A 20,071-nucleotide genomic window follows, 5' to 3' on the forward strand; every position below is an offset into this window, starting at 1 on the left:
GAGTCCATGCAATCCCTTTCATTCATTCATTCCTTTCAGTCATTTTTTTAAATATTTGTCCTACACTGCTCTGATAGAGATTATTTGCCAGATGTCAGGGCTGCTCTGGAAGATAAGGCAAACGTGGCTGCTGCACTCAGTGAACCTTATAGTCTAGATGGGTTGTCCCAAAAAGGGGGTTCCAGAAGTTTGCTACAGCACTGCTGGTTGTCTGAATAACTGAGGGACAGTGCAGGTCCTTTGTGGGCAGTGGACAAGGACATAATGTTCTGCAACGTGCACAACGGTCCCACGTAATAACACAATAGGTGTGCACCCCTCCTACCCTCTGACTGCCCCGTTCCAAAATCTGTTTCTAAAGTGACCCAAACCTAGAATCTCACTCTAGTTTGCATACCAGCACAAAGTATTTTTGGGTACTTGCCAAATAGACCAAATTTTCTAGAAATGAAAGTGCTGCGTAAATCAATGGCAGATCGTACTTTGCTTGGGACTTCTCAAGGATCGTTAACAGTTGTCCCCAGTAGTCACACACCTGTGCCACACACCACTGCCCATCTGCATTTACAGCTGCCCCCTCCATGCTGCTACATACAAGTATAGGGCAGGCATGTGACTACTTCATCTTGTCTTCCAGTGCAGTCATGCCTGCACAACCACAAATTGAAATACATGCTATTTAAGAATAAAATTAATTACTTTTTGAGGTTTTTACAAATTTTGCGTCAGTTGTTCACATTAGCTATAAATTTCATTTCAGGATCATAAAGGAGGCATCCCTGAATACACATAAAATAAACTAAGTCTGATCTATTTTCTGGTCTACCTTAGTTCTCTGCTCTTGGGTCGTTGGCCCCAGTGTGTTTTGAGACACTTCTGGAGAGGGTGTCTACCTTCCTATGGCCCTAATTACAAAACAAGCAAATACGCAAAACAGAAACAGCAAAACACAAATAAACACAATGGCTCTGGCTTTCTTTTCAGCCTTTATCTTCTGTGGCTTCAGCGACACCCAACAAGGCTGACCACCGTGTTATACCACTTAATTCGTTTTCAAGCTGCACTCCCACCATCTTGGTATAGGCCACCATTTTTCTCTCCCTAGGCTTCTTCTGATAGCCTCTGTGCCTTTTCAAGGGCAGAGCTCAGGGATGGAGGAGGTAGAAGGTGTGGAGGGTGGATTGAGGGTTGAGACCAGCCACAATGGAAATTTAATGGCACGTGACCAAGGAGGCTATTCCCAAGGGAGGTCAGATCTCCAGGCAAGCAGTTCAAGGGCCAAACAGGAGGAAAAGTACATGCCAGTGCTTACCAACGTCTGTCAAATTATTAATCCCTTATTATCATATAGTGCTTTCCCATTTTCAGGATTTTCATATATATTATATTTGATCCTTGACGTTGATAGGGCTCATATTATTATTACTTCAATTGTAAAAATCACTTCAATTAAAATTGACTCTCTAAGATACTGGGTGATATGTCTAATGTCATCTAGTCAAAGCCTTACCCAGTTTTTTAAAGAAATACGAGTTCCATTTTAATATTAATAATAATCAAGTACTCATCAAGCTACCCTCCACTTGCTGTTATTAATAAATATCAAGGGTTTTCAAAATCAGAATACTTAGAGTCTGACCAATGCCTAGAAAGATTTATCGTTTATCCTAGAAATAAAACTTGGCTCATACTACTTCATAATACCTATTTCTTTAGGCAAAGAAATAGATAATATCTGTTGTCAGAGTTAATAGACTAAACAGACATTCTAGGATAAATATGATCAATGTAAAGCCTTTAACTGCCATAGAGCAGTATAAGGAAAAGGTTTAAAGAACTAAGCTGGAAATCTAAATTCGTAATTGCAATTTAGATCTCAATGAATAAGAAATGTCAGCAGTTCATACCCCCTGGAGCATTACAGTCTCTCTTACCAAGCATTTGCTTTCTGTCTTCCCTTCAATGAGTTTTAGATATCTGTGTGGTTCATTTTACTTTGATGTGTACTTTACCCTGAATCAACACAGACCAGCCAGCTGTAAAGAAAAAAAATGCGTACACATTTCTTAGTTTATATCAAAGTAACTGAGCTAAAAACAGTTGGGAAGAGGCATGTCCTTAACTAAGATTTCTCCAAGTGTGTAAAAATGTAGGTTTCATACAGGATCATAAAATTTTTCAGTCTAGCTCAATTTTTAAAATATGAGATCATCTAGAATAAAAACATAGGCCATGTTATTGTTTAGGAATCTCATTTCTCTAAAAAAAAAAGATAAGATTTTTATCTTTCATTATCTTTTTACTAAACACATCACATTATCTGCTGTCAAACATAACATTTCATGAATAAGAAAAATCGCCTTATTAATATATATTACTACAATTTACAACTGTACTAGAGATGATATAGTATGTTTCATAGATTCGACATATGCCTCCATATTCCTTTTACAGATTTATTGATACAAATGTATATATTCCTTCATCTGCTCAAAGGATGAGTAAATCAAATATACCAGCTGACAATTTCAAACTGTGCTAAATATTATATGTAAAACATTCTCCCTTAAAAACCATGAAATGCTACGAAGAAATGGTTCCTTTCAGTATTGAAACACAGTTCTGCAACTGAACACACGTATTCCCCGTCGTTCATATAACAATGAAGTATAGACTTGAAAAATGACAAATCTAATTAAGAAAAACAAACGGGGACCAAAACCCAGTAAATAAGAGTTCTTATAAATAGCACTCCTGGAATGCTTTTAAGCCATGCACTTGCTTATCATTCACTGATTATTACTGGCTACTCTTCTCTTTCACAATTTATCAATCCTACTGTTCTCTGTTCTACTGCCATGATAACGTTGGTCACTGACTAAATTCCATAACCTAAGAGCATTCATACGGTGGTGACATGTGCTATCTTCAGAGCCCCTTGAGATAAAGCAATTATGTTCTCCCGGTGTCATAAGAATTAACAGGACCAGATGTCAAGATTTTTTGCTTCACAGAGGAGGCCTGTAAGGGGCCATGATGTGTAAAAGTCACCTCAACTCTTGCAATCTGAAAGAAAACACGAATACCAAAAACAGGCAGTATCTTTCCTAAGGGTAACAATGAAGAATAATAGCACTGACTCAGGTGCTAAAATGTTCCTTTGGTGAATAACACCAGTCTGTCTAGCCTGTTCAGCTCAGACACTGCAGTGAACACACAGAAAGAACAGATCTGTAAAAATGTCATCTGTCAGAGTCGTGCAAGCAGGTTCAACATCCTTATTAGGAGAAACTGAACTGGACTTGAGAGAGCAGCACGAGGGTAGACGATTTGAAATTCTGCAAGTCTATATTTGTATTTTAAATGCCACAATTATTTTCCTTAGGTTTGTAAAAACTGTCAGCATTTTGACTTGTTGAACTGACAAACTGATCAGGAAACAGCTTTGAATTTTACAAAGGACTCTACAACCTTGAAAGAAATAGGAATGTGGAATCTTAAGTTATGTTAAAAAGTTTCCTAATTCCGTAATTAACAACTTAATTTAATTCATGATATTGACCTATTATTTTGTTTCCTTTGTTCCAGACTAAGGGCAGAGAGAAAATTATGCAAATATGCTGAGTTGGAAATGATTTCTCTCAGCTGGTAGAGACCATCTGGTTTTCCATGGTAGAAGGAAAAAGGTAGAAAATAGGAACAATGGACTAGCATGTGATTCCAACAAGATTTTGAAAGACACTGAAATTTTTGGATGTAGCAAGTAGTCTTCAAGCTCATCATTTTGGCTAATTAAAAAATATAGATAGAGGAATGTAAAGAAGCCACAGCGAGTAGGTAGCAGAACCAGCTAAGATCTCTGACCTAGTCCCATTCCCCCAAGCACCTTCTTTCTTGTTTTATGAGATTAATTTTATTACAGAATTGTCTTCTAATCTGTAACCCAACAGGATGATGAGACATAGTATGTAATTAGTCCAAAGCCTATAAATGTAAAACAAACATATCAAAACAAAGAAAACCAAAAACAAATGAAAAAAATCTTATATGAAATCTGGTTATAAACATAGATTTCAGCAAAAAAAAAAAAAAAAGGAGGAAACAGAATGGTATATATGTAGACTTTATGAAAATACTTTTACTTGGCTTTTATATACATTCCCTTGTGGGGGGGAATTTTTTCTGAAAATTTTTTCTGAAAATTAGCTGTGACGTAACGATAAAGAAAAAACAGCCCATTTTTAAAATTTCTAATGGATGATTCTAGAAGATGAAACAACATTTTAATAAAAGTGGCTTGTTTAGAGAGGGTGAAGATGATTTTTAAAGCATGAGTGAATTTTGAGATTATCCTCACAAGCAAGCCTGTTGGGTGATTTTCGTGAACTCTGCTAAGAGCTGAGTACGCAGCTGGCCTTTGGTTTTACTTCTGGAAAGGCTGCCAAGGCCTGTTGGCTACTGAGAGTTGGTCGGTGGCCTCACCTTCTGCTGCAGGACACTCAGGGTTCAAAGGTCAAGAAGGCGCCTCATGAAGCCAAGTCCCTATTCCTAAAGCAAGGCTGCAATAGCAGAAAGAGCACAATTATCAGAGACAGAGAAAAAGAGAGGAAGACGTGCACAGCAGGTCTGTGTGTGTGTGTCCACCAAAGGCTGCTCAATGGCCTGCAAAAACCCTGCTTATGCCACTGGCACCTATGTGGCCCTAGACTAGTGACATCCCAAGCTGTGCTCAGATTCTGCATCTGTAAAACCGACCGAGTAATTTGCCTACTTCCCTGGGTTGCTGTGAAGAGTACATCAGATCATATATATAAAGCAGCCGGCCCCATGTAGCATACAAGTACATGCCCACTAAAGACTGTTTTTAATTGCATTTTAAAAATTGTGGTAAACTACAAATAACATAAAATTTGCCATTTTAGCTGTTTTAAATGTACAGTTCAGTGGCTCTAAGTACATTTGCACTGTTGTGCAGCCATCACTACCATCCATCTCCAGAATTTTTTCACCATCCCAAACTGGAACTCTGTACCCATTAAACACTAACTCCCCATTTCTTTTCTCTTCCCTGGCCCCTGGCAACCCCCCTTCTCCTTTCTGTCTTTATGGACTTGCCTCTTCCAGGTCCCTCATATAAATGGAATCATAAAGTGTTTGCCCTTTTGTGAGTGACTGATTTCACTTAACATAATACCTTCAATTTTAATGGCATCATGGGTGCTAGGTTTATGGGGCTAGATTGAAAAATAGTCCCAGAGAAGGAAGGCACTCCCACTCAGCTATAGAAATTCAACAAATACACATTTTGTCAACCCAAAACAGATACTGTATCAGCAATAGGGGACAATGCAGTATCACACAAACTATTTCTTATTAGCTTACACAGCTTCATTAACCTAAAGTTCAGTGACCACTGTTCTTTTTGGGTCTCTTTGAACAAACAACTTTCAACATCTCCACCAATTAGTTGTTCCAGCTACATCATCACATCTCTCAAAAGTTACACAGAAGTAATCAAGTGATGGCTCTTCTGGGAACCCTGAATTCTATTCACACCTCCTTCAATGGCCTATAAATGAATTCCTATCTTTCATGTGAAATAGAAAGAAGAAGGGACAGTTTGGAGATGTGTTTAAAATATAAACTTTTATTGAGCTCAAATTCAGGCATGTTGTTACCTTGGATCTCTAACTCTAGCCACAGTGCAAAACATACAGAATTTAACTAAACCACATTAAAAAGACAGTTGACAAACTTATTTTTTAATTGTTGTTAAGTTGAACTGAATTCCACAACTTCTGAACTTTCAACCAGTCTTTTACCCTGAGGGTTCTCTAAATATTTATGCTGCCTTTGAGTATAGATTCATGGTTCTTTATTCCTCAATATTTGCACTGTTGCATACATATTTTTATCTTGTTATGTTATCTAAATAAATGGTGATTTCTTCAAAAGCAGAGATCACATTTAACTTCTCCTGGGGAGTACTCAAAACATACCTACTCAAAACATGTCTAGGTAATAAATATTTTTGGCAATAACATGAGGTACTTTCTTTTTCATACTTCTCTATGTAGATGCATATATAACCTTCTTTTAAAAAAACAACCAGACATCAAATTTGCATTAATTATTCACAAGCTACTATGAAAGTCCAGTGAAAAATGAATAGAACCTCAAAACCTATGGGATACCATCAAGCATACCAACATATACGCAATGGAAGATAGACAGGGAAAAAGAATATTTGAAGAAATAATAGCAGAAAACTTACCAAGTTTCTAGGGAAACATTAATCTACACATTCAAGAAATCCAGTGAAATCTAAGTGGGAGAAACTCAAAGAGATTGACACCTAGTTTGATCAAAATCAAACTGCTGAAAAGCAACACAAAGCATCTTGAATGAAGAAAGAGAAACAACGATCCTGAGTAAGATGAACAGCTTATCTCTCATTAAAACCATCAACGTAATTTCTATATCCAGCCAAACCAACCTTCATAAACAAAGCAAAAGCTAAGCCACTTCCTAATAAACAAAACCAAAATATTCATCACTAAACACTGAAAGGAGACCTTCAGTCTGAAATGAACGAATTCTCAACAGTAACTCGAATCTACATTAAGAAATAAAAACCATCAGTAAAGGTGACTATATAGGTAAATAAGAAAGTCAGTAGTCAGTAATATAATTGTACTTTTTGCATGTAAAAGCCTTGGAATCTGAGCTGTAGATGATATGCCAAACCTGGTGATGTGGAACTTAGCCTTGGAAAAGTCTAAGCATGTGTTTTTATTGAACATTAAACTTTATTAAACTAAGTCACAAAAATTGCTCATAAACTTGAATCCAACAGGAAGGCTCTCAGGCTTATCATGTTTCATGCTGTAAAAATACCTCTTGTGCTGGAGCCAAGATAGGAGAGGCCCAAAAGGAAAAGAGAGCGCGAGCGCGAGAGAAAGAGGAAGAAGGAAACAAGATATAAGGTTTAAAATGCAATGCATTTTAGTACTAAAGGTAAATTCTTCAAGCAGTTATTAGGGCTTCAAAAAAGACAAATCTAAAATGGCTATTTTGAGATGCTTTCAGTATTTTCTATTACCCCCTATGGGCCTTTAGAACCTCCCATATAGAGCAACGGAGAGATAAGAATTATTACTTTCATTTTATAGGTAATAAAACAAGCCTAGAGATGTTGATCAACTGCTCCCAAACAAAGAAACTAGAGCTACAATCAAGAATAAAATCTCGTTCTTCTTTCAGTGCGTGAGCTCGGTCCATCCTGTCCCATTCTCAAACCAAAACCATTTTTTCTGTGTAACTAAGATTAGGAACCCAGGATGGTACAAACTAGATTTTGTAAAGGGGGCACTTGTATCCGAGGGTGTAGAACCTTCTGGACTGTGACATATCTACTTAATGTCTCGGTAGTACATACTAGGATCTTAGATATGATCTAAAATGTCAGATTTTTCTCTTCTCTGATGCCTAAAATTCCATTGACAGCAAAAATAAACAACTGGACCAGGATTTAAAGGCAGTTAGTAAGTACTGTTTGTAAGGTTAATAGTACATCAAGTTCAAAAATGACAGAAGGCCCCCTATCAATAAAGAGTATAAAAAATTTCAGTTCTCCAACCCTATAGAAAGAGTGGGGGAGATGGGCCCCCTGGCTGGAAGGGGGAGCCCCACAGGAACCTAGTCTCTTCTGGGCTCCAACAGCCCTGAATCAATACACACATGACGATTTATTGGTTCATGCTGTGCTTGACAGTGCAAAATCTATGCACGTATAGGTGATGCACAATGCACTTCTCATGTTAACCTGAGCTTGATTCAGATGTGGTCTGTTTCTTATTTTATCATAGTTATTACTTTTCTGCAGAAAATTAGTTAGATATCTGAATAAAGTTAAAAGTTCTTTGTTCTACTTTCCAAAATTAAGGCTTAATCTTCTGACTGGTCTAGTGTCGATTTCTAATCAAACTAATAACTCTATTGCCTCAGACTAAAGTGTCCTTTAGGGATATCAGCAGGTTGTAGCAATATCAATACAAGGGTGCCAAAATAAATGTATACACATTTTAAGAAAGAACTATTAAAATTGTAATATTCAATATATACTGATAACGGAAGATGAATACAAGTCACGTTTTACTTCTCTGCAATTACAGAGGTGCAGAATTCACTACTATTACAAGAGGTGCTCAAAGTGGTTACCATCAGCATCCAGACACTTCTGATTATGGTGAACTATTGCTTGGGCAACGCTGACCAAAGTGTCCACTTGTATACATTTTTTTGGCACCCCCAGTATATGATCAATTTTTATGAAAGAAAATATTTGGATAATTGGGAGTAGATAGGGGTAAACTGTCTAATAGTTGATTCTGTAAAGAGCTACTTTTAGTGTCTAACAAATGTAAGTAACATTGGAATCTCAACACAGGAAATCTAATAAAATAATTTACAGAGATACAAAAAATATACAAATATTCAGATAAATGTTCACCTTTGCTAGTACTCTAAACAGAAATTAAAGCAATGCTGTGTAACACTTACATTTTAAAGTAATGATTAATAGCTAATGTGGGGTGCATTGTGATGAAATTAGCATATTAGTAGTATTATGTTGACACTGTCAACTGGTGTCATCACTTGGCAAAGAGATATGAAAAGCTATAGCCAGAGACAGAAGAACATTCAAACCCATTCACTGTGCAAATAATTCCACATCTGAGAATGTATCTCAAAGAAGTTATTTAACAGAGCCCAAAACCATATGCTCAAAATTGTTATGACAGATATCTTTACCTGTAAAAACAAAATTATGGAATTATCTAAAAGTCCAACAATAAATGATTTTATTTGAACAAACTATGGTAAATCCACACAATGCTATATTCTTCTATGATTAAAAAGTTTGATTTCAAAATATAGTTGAAGGAAAAAGGCAGAATCCAGAATATTCTGTATGCCACAGTTACAACTATAAAAATATGTATTCTTGTGGAAAAAGACTGGAATGCAACTTGCCAGAATAAAAATAGTTCACCAAAAGTGGTGAAACTGTGGTGTGTTTCTACATATTTCCTTTAATATTTCTTCTATATTTAATACTAATAACTTTTAATTAATTAGTTTGATACGTAAAGCTCTCTTTCAAGTTGTTTTTTTCAATTTTAACAATAAAAATAAAATTTAAATCTCTATTGGGATTGCACAAATTTTTTCCCCCACAAACTGTTTTATGGGGCAAGGTGACATCAAACACCGTGGCATCTCCAGCTGATAAAGCCAGCGTCTCTGTTTTCATCCTTGAAGGCGTCCCCGTATAAGTATACTAGCCGCCAGGCCTTTCTAACAGTACACTGCCATTTAATAGAAATTATACTTTAAAAAGTCATGTGGAAAGTTGTAGCTTTAGACCATTTCTTTTATGATATATGGGAATACACAGCCACATGTTAACTTCCTTTTCTTTTCTTTTTTTTTTTTTTCTCAACTTCTTTGGCAATGTAAAGATAAACAGAAAGGAAGAATAATAATTTAAAAATTACTAGACTTCTTTATTTAACCTCCATAATCTTTTTTGTGCTCTCAGGGTTATTCCCATTCAGGAGTTCTGGTGCTTTGCCATTTGGGAATCAAGGGCCACTTTGAGAATCTGCTGAAGTTAGAAGATATTCATATATACATAGATGGGTATTGCATTCAGAGGGTTTATGTTTGTCCTTCCCTTCCATCCCTCTCTTACTGGGCCCACGGATACCCAATTAGGAGTCCCATTTCATGGAGTTATTCACTTTAATCTTTCATCCAATATGTAAATAAAAAACAACTCAGAACTTCTCCTTTCTGCCTCTCCTGGATAGTACAGTTTGGGATCTCAGAGCTAAGTTCTTTCATTATTGGTCATGGCAGAAAATGTAAGCATGTGATTCCACTGTATGTACTGTGCTAAGCAGTCTATATGCACTGTGAGAAATATTCTCACAAATATAGATATTATTATATCTTGAAACATAGATATTATTATTCCTAATTTTACAGATGATGAAATCAAGCCCCAGAGAAGATAAAACTTGCCAAAGCACACAGTTGTTAAGGTGTTGGTGTAGTATTCAAAGTCAAGTTTAACTGGATCCATAATTTTTTCAGTTTTTTCTGCTTTTAATCATAGTCAGAAAAAAAAAAACACCTGAAATTATAGGTAATACAATAAATAAATAGAAAAACCTGCATAAATTGGAAAGATCATTTTTGTTTGGAGGAAAGGAGCTAGAGGGAGTTGCCATCTTGGTTTAAGGATATTGGCACACAAGTGCAGTCATAAAGTCTATGTTCTAGAAACTTATAATGTCACAATACCAGAAATCATAAAAAGGTAAAAAGTGTATTTGACACTAATCATTATGTTTTTTTGGTTTTTTTTTTGCCTTTGACACTGAAAAAATAATTAGCTATAAAAAATTGCATTGATTTACTAATTTCATTTTAATGCAAGATGAGAATAAAATGTATGATTTCTAAATGTGCTTTCATGCATTTGGGGTTTGTAGTGACTTTAAAAAGTATAACTGACATAAAAATTGAAATTGTACTGGACTAAAAGAAAAATGATCACATATTAATAGTTTATTCAGCATTCTAAAAAGTTACTTCATAATACATAGACATACATCCATATACATATATACATATTTTTTAAAATTCCATTTATATTATTGCCCAAATTAAAAGTTTCTGTCATTATTGGGAAACTTTGAGAATACTAGATGAAAATGTTAAATGGGAATAGAATAAAGTCTCTATAAAGACTTATTTTAAACCTTAACCGTTAAAACAAAAATCCATGTACTTATCAGCCCTAATCAAACATTAAGTATTAGTGAAAATGAGAAGTGACTAGGCCACAGGAAATACAAATCTAGGATTGAGATAGAGGAGGTAGCTTAGAAGGATAAACATCCTTGTGTAGATTCTCATACTTCAAAACAGAACTGAAATTAACTGGAGGATAAATTATTAAAGTAATTATTTTGGAATAAGATAGACTGACATTCTAATTACATAACAGTGACATTTTTGTGCCCAATTTCATGGCTGAAAATATTCAAAATGACCAGTGGAATGTATTTGGCAATTTGGATACTTGGCAATTTGGGTTTTGGATGATGCATTGGCCTACTTCATAATGGAATTCTTCTGCAGAAACAATTTCCAGCAGCTATTGCATGTCCGATAATGTTCTTAGATAGCAGGCAAATTTATGGGAAGTGATGATTCTAGATGTCCTTCCAAATAAACAAGTATAAACCAATTTCTGAATTAAAGGTGAGTGGCATTTGAAAAGCCCAGAAATTTGTTTGAAATGTTGAATACCCAGAAATCCTTGTTCATTAGTGTATACATCGCCAGCCTGGTCAGAACCTAAAGAAATACAACTGTGGTATACAAAATTTAATTGGCGCCAACACAAGAAAGGAAAAATTCTATTTTTAGAAAATTTAAAATGAAATGTAATAGAAGTTTACTGATTGTGCTATACGGTACAGCACTGAGCAAAGGATTACCACATACAGATATTTCTCAGCAATTTTTTTTTCTCTTAAAATAATTTTAGTGTAGGTTGGAACAACTGGATACAAAAGAGTTAGCTTGGAAAGTCTTTTCAAGTGAGCTGTACTTTATTGATTTAAAAATATTTCTATGTCCTATTAGCACAGGTATTTCTAACCTTATGATTTTTATAGGCTACAGTTTACATTTGGGTCCTAGAATTATTATTTTTTTCCAAAGCCTTCATTCCAAAGAACGGCACCAATAGTATGATCTTTTCTTGAAAAGTTCTAAACCAAATCCAAACACCCAAACATCCAATTATTTATTGTGCTGGAAAGCTCTGTGCATAAGTATTTTAAACATTAGATTTCGATTTCTGTATTTCATTAAACTCAAAAAAAAATTTAATGTGATAAATCAAATCTTAATTCACAGTAACAGAGGAAGTCAAATCACCCAATTTACATAAAAAAGGTCTCAGAAACAACTCAGTGGCTAGGCTGTCAGCTTGACCCACAAAGCAACAAGTGACTGCCTACAGCTGGAAAAAGCATTTGCATTTTCTACTCTCTCTCTGCTATCTCCCTCTCTCCAGATACTAAGTTGATCACAGTAAGATACAGTTTAAAACCAGATACAGTTTCACTTGCTTAAACCACCTAAACATTTACCTAATAACACTGTGAATGACAACAGTTCTGGCAAGATAAGTAAAACTTTCAGAAAGTGAAGCAACTGACGTGATTTTAGCTGAGTTCATTAACAATTCAGTCCATTCCTGTTTTCCTTAAACCACACCTTGGGGCTGGCCTGCCTCCTTGCCCATATGCTTACCGCAGGAAAGAGGCTCTTAGTTCGAGGAGACATGAGGCGGCTTTCAAGCATGCCCAGGTCCACGTGGGCCCAGCTCGCCAGAGAGAGCAAGCTTCACAGGAGGAAGAACTCAGTGAAAAAGCTCAAGGCAGCCAAGTCATTCTTTGCTGACCAGCACAGCAACTGCTTTTCTTTCCCTGGATGACTTGGGGTGTGTAGTCGTAGCCAGTGTGACTTTCTAAAGTTCTCCTGATTACAAAAGCTCTCTCTGTCCCAGAACCACATAGGCGGGCAGAGGAGCCCATCAAAGACAATCAACAAACGCCAAGTGGGAGGGTCTTTTTCTACTCTGAATGACGTCAGCAGACTTGGAAGAGGGAAGCCTGCACACACACTTGTGCAAGCAGAGTAACGTTTTATTTATATCAGATGCATGGCCAGTGCTTAAAGATACCTTCTTCACTGCAGAACGACAGGTTGCACAACTGACAAACTGCTAGCAAGCATTCAAGGAAACCACTGGACTGAAAACAAGTCTGGAATACAAGTGAGAGCATTCTTCTACTCCCACCCAAAGAAAAAATGTTTCCTTTTTTTCCTACAAGAAAGTGATAATCTTTCTCTTATGGTCACCTTTCACAATGTGTACAAAAAGTATAACATTTTTTCACATTGTCAAATAAGTACCACTTAAATAAGTTTCATTTTAATGACAAACTTCTTTTCATCAAGACACCTTTAAAAAGGGAAATGATAACCACAATATTCTGGGAACATTTCAAAACATATAACAAAGGATTATTAGCCACAAAACAGAAATAACTCCTATTAAGTCAATAAATAAAAGACCCATGATCTAAAAGGATAAGAAAAAATAAACAAACATGAATAGGTAAATCATCAAAGAGAAAATCCTGGTGGCCAATAATCATGATGAAATGCTTGACTAATGCAGTACCAATCGGAAATAGAAATCAAAATTACAATTTACCATTTCACACCCAGTAGAGTGGAAACATTTAAGATATCTGAAAATAGTAGATCTCAGTGAGGCTGTCAAGCAGAGGTTGGTGAAGTCTGACCCACAGGCCAAATCTCGCCAGCCATCTGTTTTGCACAACCTGCAAGCTAAGAATGTGTTTTACATTTTTAAATGGTTGGGGGGTGGGGGGAATAAAAAAAAAAAAGAACTGTATTTGGTGACACATGAAGATTATAACATGAATTTCAAATGTCAGTGCCCTTAAGTAAACGTTTACTAGAACACAGTCAGGCTCCTTCATTTATGAGTCATCTATGGCTACTTTTTTGCTAGAACAGCAGAGTTGAGTAGTTGTGACAGAGACCGCGTAGGTCTCCAAGGCTTAATTATTTCCTGTTTGGTCCTTCACAGAAAAAAGTGTGCTGACTCCTGATGTAGAGCAACTAGACTTTCATGCATTGTTGGTGGGAGTATAAATTGGTACAACCGCGTTAGAGAGTTAGCAGGGCGTGGTGAAGTTAGAGATGAGCATACCCTTTGCTTGGCCTCCCATTCCTCAATATATAACTCAGGAAAACCCTCCAGTGAGTACACAGGAGACATAGGTACAGAATGTCCCTAGCAACACTGGGGTGGTATAGTAAAACAACTGGAAACAACCTCAATGCCTATTGACAGGGAAGTGGATAAACAAAGTTGGAGACACTTTTCAGCAACGAAAGTGCATGGTTTACAAGTTAACTATGTTCATGGATAATTCTCTACATTGTGTTGGTACAAAAAAATTGCACAACCTTAAGAATCTATGACACAATTTGTATAAAGTTTGAAAATATGCAAAAATACTATATACTTTATGTAAGTGGTACAAGTATAAAGATAAATATGAAAACGAGTACAAAATAAAGGATAATGTTTCCATCTGGATAGGAGTATGATTGGAAAGGGTTAATGGGGGAAGGCAACCACTCTGAGTGATATCTTATTTCTTAAACTGGGTCATACCTACACCACTGGTCATTATATTACTATCTATGCTTTCTGTATTCTGAAAAAAATTCATAATAACTAAGTGAATTGTTTATTCATAATAAATAAATAATTTTAGAATTAGGAAAAATAGTGAAAAGAATCATGATAGAAAAAATGACTATTCATTACATAGGCATTAAAATGTTTATGGGACACTTTCATTATATAATAAAATAGATAAGATATATGGCAGTAAGTAAAAAAGAAAAATGCAGCCTGCTAATTTTTTCCCCCACAATGACGCCACTGTTAAAAATATTTTTAAAAAAACTTTAAGGAAACATAATGAATCTTATTTATAGTGGCCGCATCTGTGTAGTGGTTTAAGGGTTTTGCTTTTTCTTTTTTTTTTAAATTGTTTTTTGAACTTTCTACAGTAGGTTTATATTAACTTTCAACTTCAAAAAACGTTTTTGTAAGTATCTAACAGGTAAACCAAGGATTATCTAATTTTCTAGGGAAATTAGAAATCTTTGTTTAACTCACAATTTACTATGGATTAGGGTATTTTGTATCTCTGTGAGGGGAAAGAGGAACTTGTAGAAAACTGACAGAAATCCAAATGAATTTGACAAGTAGGAATGAATTCATCTGGCAGAAATGCTAATGATTTCTGTCTTATATAAAAAGTCACCCCCAAAATTGTTGTTTTATGTGATAACCAGTTTTGAATCTAATTTAACAATCCTATCCCAGTATTCTTTCTTTCAATGACTATAAATACTTATGTCAGTCCCATAATCTTTAAAACTGGCATTACCATACTGCTGGTTCCCCTCAATGAATTTTTAAAAATCTTTAGCACATATTTATTCTATATTTATTTGAAAGAAATGTTCTGAAATTTTTGAAAAATTATACATGGACACCAGTTTTTAATTTGAGACATAGTTTCTTTTCTGACATTGACATATATGATTACTAGCTTTCCAAATCTAATCCACATTCATTTATAATGGCACTAAAATATATTTACAACGGAAAAATGTTAACTAATGTTTATTTCAGTCAAGAAAAAAACAACTGAGGTTTGAAGTAAAGGATAAGGATGGAAATTCTGAATGGAACACATAGGAATTTCAAAGACTTTCCAAACTCTTATAAAGTCTCAAACACTAAAAACAATATTTTCTTATTACAGGCATATCATTCTTTTCAAACATTTTTTTCTTGCTTTCATGTGGGATTGAATGATATTTTCTTGAAGTCCCTGGGAAGAACATAAAGAAAAAAACTGAAAAAGAGAAATTAAGGAAGAGTGCAGGCATCAATGACGAAGGGACTATTGAGAGTAAGAACAGAAAAGGGAATAATTGAGGTACATATGTGGGAATAATGCCAGAAAGGAAATAATGAAATTGAGATATGAGATAGTTTATCATGCCAGAAACCAAAACAAATGACAAATCCAAGAAAATTTGGTTACTTGCTAGTGTTAAGATAACAGAAAAGGGAAGGGTACATCAATATCTAATACTGATTTTCTTTTTGGCTTTTCAAGTTAGATGTTTATAACTTAGGGAATGTCTAAAATACACAGCCATATTTTTAGAGAATAAATATATTAAAAATAACATATTTTCTATTTTTCCTAGGTATAAGATAACTTCTGTGTTTAGAATGCATGTTCATTGTTGAGTATTCCAAAATAAAGAACCAAAAACAAAACAGAAAACAACAACACTTATTCTTGCCATCCCTCAGGTTCCTAATCTATAAAAATGGAATAAGATTTCCAAAGATAATTGTCAGGATTACACAGAACATGTAGTCCACATCTGACACATCAGAGATGCCAAATAAATGTTAGTTTTCCATACTATAACTAAGTGGTTTTCAACTGGGAGTGATTTTACCCCCAGGGGACATTTAGCAATATCTAGAGACATTTATGACTGCCACACGGCACGGGGCGGGTGATTTACTGGCATGTAGTGTGTAGAGATCACAGATGCAGTTTAGCACCCTACATTGTACAGGACAGGCCCCCACGACAAAGAGTCATCCAGCGGTGGCCTTTATGTCAAGGCTATCGATGTGAAGTACTTTTAAAAAATATTTATTAAATTTATTGGGGTGACATTGATTAGTAAAGTTACATAGGTTTCAGGTGTACAATTCTATAATACATCATCAATATATCATATCGTGTGTGCACCACCCAGAGTCAGGTCTCCTTACATCACCCTATATTTGACCCTCTTTACCTTCTTCTACCACCTCCACCCCCCTTACCCTCTGGTTACCACTAAACTGTTGTCTGTGTCTATGAGTTAAATGATAACCTAAAATGACACAATGTGAAATTCAAATCATATCTAGATCTCCTTCAGGTCGTCTGAAAGTAGGGGAGGGGACTGGAGAAGCAAAGGGGTAGGAGACAGGAGAACTAGACCACTGTAAATTTGGAAGATCTCAGAGCAGCCCCTGGGAGTTAGACAAGTGTCGGGTTATTCTGTGATTCTCTGTAGGAAGAGCCCGCAGAGACCAGTGGGGCAGCTCGGCGTCAAATTTCAGATGGAAGGACCTGAGGTTTCTGCGGTACCCTACTGGCATTCATACCAAGAATATTTTGCCTTTGCTTGTTTCCGGTTCACTTCTACAGCACCATCACTCGACCCCCAAATTGCCTTTGCTAGACCGTGAAAAAGGCATAATGAAAATGACATTATAACTCGAGAATTCCTGGAGTGCTATTTTTATAACTAAAGATGCATGCTCACTAATCTGCCAAGAGAAGGGTTTTTATCATTCTGTTTGTATTCAGAATTGTATTATCTGCCTCCATAAACAGAAGGCAGGGAGAACACTTCAGCAATACTGAATCCTCCATCGGAGGCGGCTTTCCCATTTGTTGTTTTAAACTTTAAAACAGCAGCAGACCTTTCTGGATGACGAGGTGGTAGCCAAAGTACAAATATGTTATGTTGCCAGGAGACCAAAAAAAGAAGAAAAAAATGCAGAATTTTGGAGGTCACATATTTCAAGTGGCCACTCCAGACTTCAAAGTCCAGACTGTTTATCTACCCCACAAAGATTGTGAAAAAATTCCCATGATCACACCCCAGTTGAGAGCTTATGCCATCAATAGTGTCGTCTTTGATTACAAAAGACCATGATATGTGTCCAAGTATGGGTGATTGTGGCGTGCATTAGCCAGACGATGAATCATTACAGTAAAACAAAACTCTAGTGAGTGTGTACACTTGAAGTCTTACATGTGTTTTTTGGTAAATAACAGCCAAAGACATGGTTTTCTCAAGAAATAAAAATAGAAAACAACTTCAAATACCATAGTAGAAAACAACAACAACAACAACAACAAACCCTAAAACAGAACAAAAATAGTCACACCCACAATCGGGTTTTCTTGCCACCTAACGTGTGTCACTAATCATTTTGAAATTTCATGTGAAAACAAATCCAACAGAACTACTGGTTATTGACGGAGAAGAATATGGGAAAGAACAAAGAAAGCAATTCTATCCCAAAGCTCTACCATTTAGCCCAAATAGTTGTATTACTGAATTTTCGGCCTCATTTTTTCAGATTTTATTCCCCTAAGCAGCCCGCTGTCAACCTTGCCCTCAGTTCATCTAGCTGCAGATAAGGGGAGAATCTTCGTTTACTAATAGATCAGAACCACTCAAGTAAACGAAGCTCCCCCTTTTTAATTCTCCCCACTGTGAAAATGAGGAGAGAACTCAGCTTTTGCCCTCCTCTCTCCTCCATAAACTAGCTGTCCTTTCTTATATATTCTGTGCTTTAACATCAGTTACGCACTTACACTTGGCTAAACAACTTCCTTTCTGAGGCACTGTTTTCATTTCAAATGTTACAACCAACCAAATGCAAGAACAGAAAGGGACGCTCTCCTGCACTGTCCCCTGTCCCCTCCATCAATGGATAAGATACTCGAAAACAGCCTTGAGTGTTGTTGCTAATGAAAAACCACAGTGATTTTTATCTACGTCAAAGCTGCTGCTTGGAACAATTCTAGAAAAAGCAGGAGGAGAGAGTGTTCGGGGGATTCCTCTGACCTCTTTATCCACCCATGGATCTGTTCCATGGTAAATTTGACCCTGAAAGGCGCAGTGTGTAATTTTTTGGTACTTGCAACCTGCATTTAACATAGTAAGACTCTCTTTCTATATCATGCAATGTCTTTTCCAGAGTTAGTTGTAAAAGAAAAACTGCTGATTACTTCCGGTAGTAGTTGAATGAATCTATGTAATTCCATGTGTTATGTTTAATGTTTGATATTTCCCATTAATACAAATGTCATCGAATTATTTAACATAAGGTGAGTGCTGAGGACTAAGAAGGTTATATAAAGTGCTGGGTTTTTGCACTGTTTTGGAAATGCCCTCCACCTCACATCCCATTTTCCAATCTCCTTTCCCAGACCTTCTGTAACCTGCTATCTTGGGGGTTTTCCTCCTGTAATTTTCACTTTTCACCTGTACGAGGGAATAATTTTTCCCTACTCTCAGTTTTTGTGAGGTTGTTCTACATGTTCTAGTCCTCTAAGTTCCAGGCTCTTGCATGTAATTAGCATGTAATAGGCTGCTCACAGGTTGGATGCTTCCAAAGGAACTCCTGATTCTCTCCCCCACACCCCAGTCTTGCACACGGTAGTGAATAGTACCCCATCCCCCTGGCATCTAGACCAAAATGCATCAGCAAATCCTGCCACTCTGGCAGCCAACCTTTGTCACCTCCCTCATGACATCTTTAGCAACAGTCCCTAACTCATCTCATGGCTGCTGTCCAATCACCAGAGAACAGCCAAAGGGGTCTTTCTTAAAGCACAAATTCACTTCTGTCACTCCGCTGCTTCAAATCTTTTCATAGTTTCTCACTGCAACCAAAATAACTGTGGCTTGCAGGCTCTGGTGACAGCTGGCTCCTGGCCACGTCTCTGACTTCATGTCCCCTCACTTTGCCCCGTCATCACCACACTGCAGCCACCCTGGCCTTCCCTTTGCCCCCAGATCGTGCCAAGTGCATTCCTGTGTCAGAGCCTGTGCACTGGCTCGTTGACCCGATCTGCTTGGAATGCTTCCCTGTAGACACTCTCATGGCGTCATCGAGGTCTCACTTCAAAACTTATCTCCTCCAAGAAGCCCCGACCTCTAGGACCGAGGTGGGACTGCTCTTCACAACGTTACCTTATTTGATTTTCCTTATAGCATGTAGCAATAGTTGAAGGTACTTTATTTATTATTTATCACGTTTGCCTTCCCATAAAAAAGAATGTAGAACTTATGGCTTGTCCACCATGCTAGTTTCAGCCTCAATATTTACCACCATGAACATGACCTCTTATTGCTTTTAGAGTAATACGATCTGGCCCAGAACCCAGGAAAACCTGGAAGCATATTCAGTAAAGTGGAAGGTGCACTAGACTTAGAGTTAGGAGACTGAGTTAGTCCTCGCTCTGCTGCCATTAACTAGCCGGTTACTTGATGTGCATGAGCCTCCCAGTGTAAATAGAGATGGTTCAACTAGTCACTGTAGAGGGAGGCTAATGACTTGGTCCTACCACTAACAGTTCTAAAACTGTTATTCGATTAAGCATGTTGGAAGAAAAAGACTTTATGTAATAGTCTCAATGAGAGCTACCGATTATAATCTCTAGGACATTCACAATAAATTTAAGTAAAATAAAATAATAAT

At 36.6% G+C, this 20,071-nt stretch overlaps 1 protein-coding gene across 10 annotated transcripts in view; it reads right to left on the reverse strand.

Moving 5' to 3' along the window:
- Positions 1–20,071, reverse strand: part of CACNB2 (calcium voltage-gated channel auxiliary subunit beta 2) — a 332,881-nt gene that overhangs the window by 146,346 nt on the left and 166,464 nt on the right. The window contains exon 1 of one of the 10 annotated variants that reach the window (XM_081053390.1): positions 12,400–12,664. The exons of the other annotated variants lie outside the window; for them this stretch is intronic. Coding sequence (XP_080909516.1) covers positions 12,400–12,450 — 51 coding nt within the window. The 5' untranslated portion in view covers positions 12,451–12,664. Of the gene's footprint in view, positions 1–12,399; positions 12,665–20,071 lie in introns of those variants that run through there. 10 annotated transcript variants of the gene reach the window in all.

Source organism: Rhinolophus hipposideros (assembly GCF_964194185.1).
Source record: "Rhinolophus hipposideros genome assembly, chromosome: 1".
NCBI classification, from domain to species: Eukaryota; Metazoa; Chordata; class Mammalia; order Chiroptera; family Rhinolophidae; genus Rhinolophus; species Rhinolophus hipposideros.